Below are 3,638 nucleotides of genomic sequence, written 5' to 3' on the forward strand. Positions count from 1 at the left end.
AAAAAAAAGTGATCCAGGCCAGGTGTGGTGGCTTACACCTGTAATCCTAGCACTTTGGGAAGCCAAGGTGGGCAGATCACTTGAGCTCAGGAGTTTGAGACCAGCCTGGCCAACATGTCAAAAACCCATCTCTACTAAAAATACAAAAATCAACCAGGCATGGTTTAGTCCCAGCTATTGGGGAGGCTGAGGCAGGGGTATAGCTTGAACCTGTGAGGCAGAGATTGCAGTGAGCTGAGATCACACCATTGCCCTCCAGCCTGGGCGACAGAATGAGACCCGGTCTTCATAAATAAATAAATAAATAAAAGAAAAAATGGTGATCAAGAGAGGTAGGTGGAATGTCTTTTATGACCCAGCCTCAGAAGTCACATTCTGTCACTTCTACAATATTCTATTGGTGATATACAGAAGCACACAGAGCAATCTTAGTGGGATGTGGGAAGAGACTACATGAAGTGTGTGTTTTACGGGTTCGTGTAAAGAGACCACCAAACAGGCTTTGTGTGAGCAAAGAGAGAGAGAGAGAGAGAAAGAAAAGAAAAGAAAGAACTATAATAGGTGTTCAGCATGTACTCCGTTAAAAAAAAAATAGAATAAAAACTACAAGTTCCAGCAGACGTCTCGCCTACGACTTCTGAAGATCGGCTTTCCCTGAGCGCAATGATCGCTGGGATTCGTAGTCCAGTGACAAAATCAAGGAGGGACGCGCACTACCGGCCTAGATGACAGAGGAGGGAATCACTACCATTCCGACCAATGGACAGTTCACGCCGAAACTGAGTGGCGAGCTCATAGCCAATGGGTAAGCCATTCAGCCTGAGTGACATGGGTTGCAACCTACAGGAGGCCCGTGGGGCGGTACGGCGCGCGGCGCCCGTAGTGCGAACCATGGGAGGCGGCTGGTGGTGGGCTCGGGCCGCTCGCCTGGCCCGTCTCCGCTTCCGGAGGTCGCTACTGCCGCCTCAGCGGCCCCGGAGCGGGGGGGCCCGGGGGTCCTTCGCCCCCGGCCACGGCCCCCGCGCCGGGGCTTCGCCGCCCCCAGTGTCCGAGCTGGACCGTGCGGACGCCTGGCTCCTCCGAAAGGCGCACGAGACAGGTCGGTGGCTGGAGGTGGGGGCGGTGTGGATGCGACGGGGGTCCTGGGCGCGCGTGGAACCTCGATGGGGCGGGGGCTTCTGCAGGAAACGGGGCCCGGGCTCGGCTCCGAGAAGGGCTTCAGTGTGAGAGCACGGAAGCGCAGAGTGCAAGAGCGCAGGTGCCCGCTGAGAGGATGGGCTTGCGGGGAGGACGAGGACTCCGCGTAACGGGGCGCCGTAGGGATTGGAGGGGGTGGTAGGGTTGCGCGAGGCAGCCTCGTAGAATCGCGCCTGTCGTGTGAAGAGAGGTTCCAGGGAAAGCTTAGAGTCTGTGGAGTTGGGTACAAGAGGGGTCCGTCCCGATTACAGAGGCCACCACTATGCAGAGAGCGGGAGTGTGGATCCCCGTAGACGAGGGGGAAGTTCAGGATTGGAGGAGAGGACAACCAATAGGGAAAAAGCTCTCTGCTGATTGGAGGGGGAGGTGATCTAGGCTGCAGGGGGCGGGGCTTGGGACGGAGGCGAGGTCCAGAATGGAGCGGACTGGCCATCTATTTTTTTTTTAATTTAATTTAATTTAATTTAATTTTATTATTTTTTTGAGACAGGAGTCTTGCTCTGTCGCCCGAGCTGGAGTGCAGTGGCCGGATCTCAGCTCACTGCAAGCTCCGCCTCCCGGGTTTATGCCATTCTCCTGCCTCAGCCTCCGGAGTAGCTGGGACTACAGGCGCCCGCCACCTCGCCCGGCTAGTTTTTTGTATTTTTAGTAGAGACGGGGTTTCACCTTGTTAGCCAGGATGGTCTCGATCTCCTGACCTCGTGATCCGCCCGTCTCGGCCTCCCAAAGTGCTGGGATTACAGGCTTGAACCACCGCGCCCGGCCAATTTTATTTTTTTAATGACAATATTTTGCTCTGTCACCCAGGCTTGAGTGCAGTGGCACAATTGTAGCCCACTGCAGCCTTGAACTCCTGGACTCAAGTCATCCTCTTGCCTCAGCCTCCTGCTTAGCTGGCCCTACAGGCATACACCACCGTGCCTAACTATTTTAATTTATGTAGAGACGGTGTCTTGCTTTGTTACCCAGGCTGGTCTGAACTCTTGGGCTCATACAATCTTCCTGCCTTGGCTTCCCAAAGTGCTGGGATTACAGGCGTGAGCCACCTCACTGGGCCAGGACTGGGTATCTAGATATAGGGTGTGGTGGACTATTTGTAAGGGACTTGAATGGGGACGGACGTGGATGGGATTGGCGCAGGCCATACTCGGTAGGAGATGGCGGCATTTGAAGGAAAGGAAGGGCGAAGCTGAAGTGCGGCCTGGGTTAGGAAACAGTTTGCCCCGGAGTTCTGAGACAGAAGTGAGTGGGCAGGCCGTGGGGGTATACGTAGAGGGAGGGGCTTGGTCTGGATGGCTCCTCAGATTGGAGGTTCTGCAATTTTGCCCCTGGATTGTCCTCCACATTCTGCAGGGACTATCTTGAATCTTTTATTTTTTTGAGATGGAGGCTCGCTCTGTCGCCCAGGCTGGAGTGCAGTGGCACGATCTTGGCTCGCTGCAACCTCCGCCTCCTGGATTCAAGTGATTCTCCTCCCTCATCTTCCCGAATAGCTGGGATTACAGGCACGTGCCACCACACCCTGCTAATTTTAGTATTTTTAGTAGAGACGGGGTTTGACTATGTTGGCCAGGCTAGTCTCAAACTCCTGACCTCATGATCTCCCTGCCTTGGCCTCCCAGAGTGCTGAAACTACAGTTGTGAGCCACCGCACCCGGCCCTTTTTAGTGTTACAGAGTTTGGGGGAGGGGGCACTGAGGTGGAGGCCAGAGAGCATGTGGGGGGATGTGGTTAGGTGAGGGACTTCCTGGAAGAGGTGAGGATTTGGGGTGGGCTTGTCTTGTGGCTGCATGGGGTGGAGTGAGCTGAAGGGAGCCCCTTCAGTTTTACTGGGCAAGGGAGATTGAGGAGGTAGGGTTGGGGGTGATGTTAATCCCCCCATGTCTCCCTCCCTCCAGCCTTTCTCTCCTGGTTCCGCAATGGCCTCCTGGCGTCGGGCATCGGAGTCATCTCCTTCATGCAGAGTGACATGGGTCGGGAAGCAGCATATGGTGAGTACAGATCCCCACTCTCGCCCCCACAAGGGAACCAGGGAATCCAGAGCCCATACCACCTGTCCTGGTGAGGCTAGACTTTCCCACCCCATCTTACTCCCAGTAGTAAGTATAGAACCCCCATTCTTCCGCCACCAGGAAGACACCCCTCCCATGGGCCCATCTGAATGGGTGGTCCAGGACATAGCTATGGTCCCCTCCCCTCCGATCTGATTCTCAAAGATGCAGTCCAGCCCCTGGCATGGCCCTGCCTCTATTCCTGTCTCCTCAACCCTGACTTTGCTCCCAGACCATCCCCCCACACCCCCGATACCTTTTCGTCCCGGGACCTTGGCCCTGTCACTACCCTGCCTCTCCCGCAGGCTTCTTCCTGCTGGGCGGCCTGTGCGTGGTGTGGGGCAGTGCCTCATACGCGGTGGGCCTGGCGGCGCTGCGAGGGCCCATGCA

At 55.9% G+C, this 3,638-nt stretch overlaps 1 protein-coding gene across 1 annotated transcript; it reads left to right on the plus strand.

The window, feature by feature from the left end:
• Positions 1-854: 854 nt before the first annotated feature.
• TMEM160 (transmembrane protein 160) lies at positions 855-3,636 on the plus strand (the record flags this gene model as incomplete). The annotated part of the gene is made up of 3 exons (XM_011963140.1): positions 855-1,099; positions 3,096-3,188; positions 3,554-3,636. Coding segments are annotated over exons 1-3 (384 nt in total), but the record flags the coding sequence as incomplete, so codon positions are not given.
• Positions 3,637-3,638: the final 2 nt, after the last annotated feature.

The sequence above is a fragment of the Colobus angolensis genome, unplaced genomic scaffold (assembly GCF_000951035.1).
Source record: "Colobus angolensis palliatus isolate OR3802 unplaced genomic scaffold, Cang.pa_1.0 Scaffold60, whole genome shotgun sequence".
NCBI classification, from domain to species: domain Eukaryota; kingdom Metazoa; phylum Chordata; class Mammalia; order Primates; family Cercopithecidae; genus Colobus; species Colobus angolensis.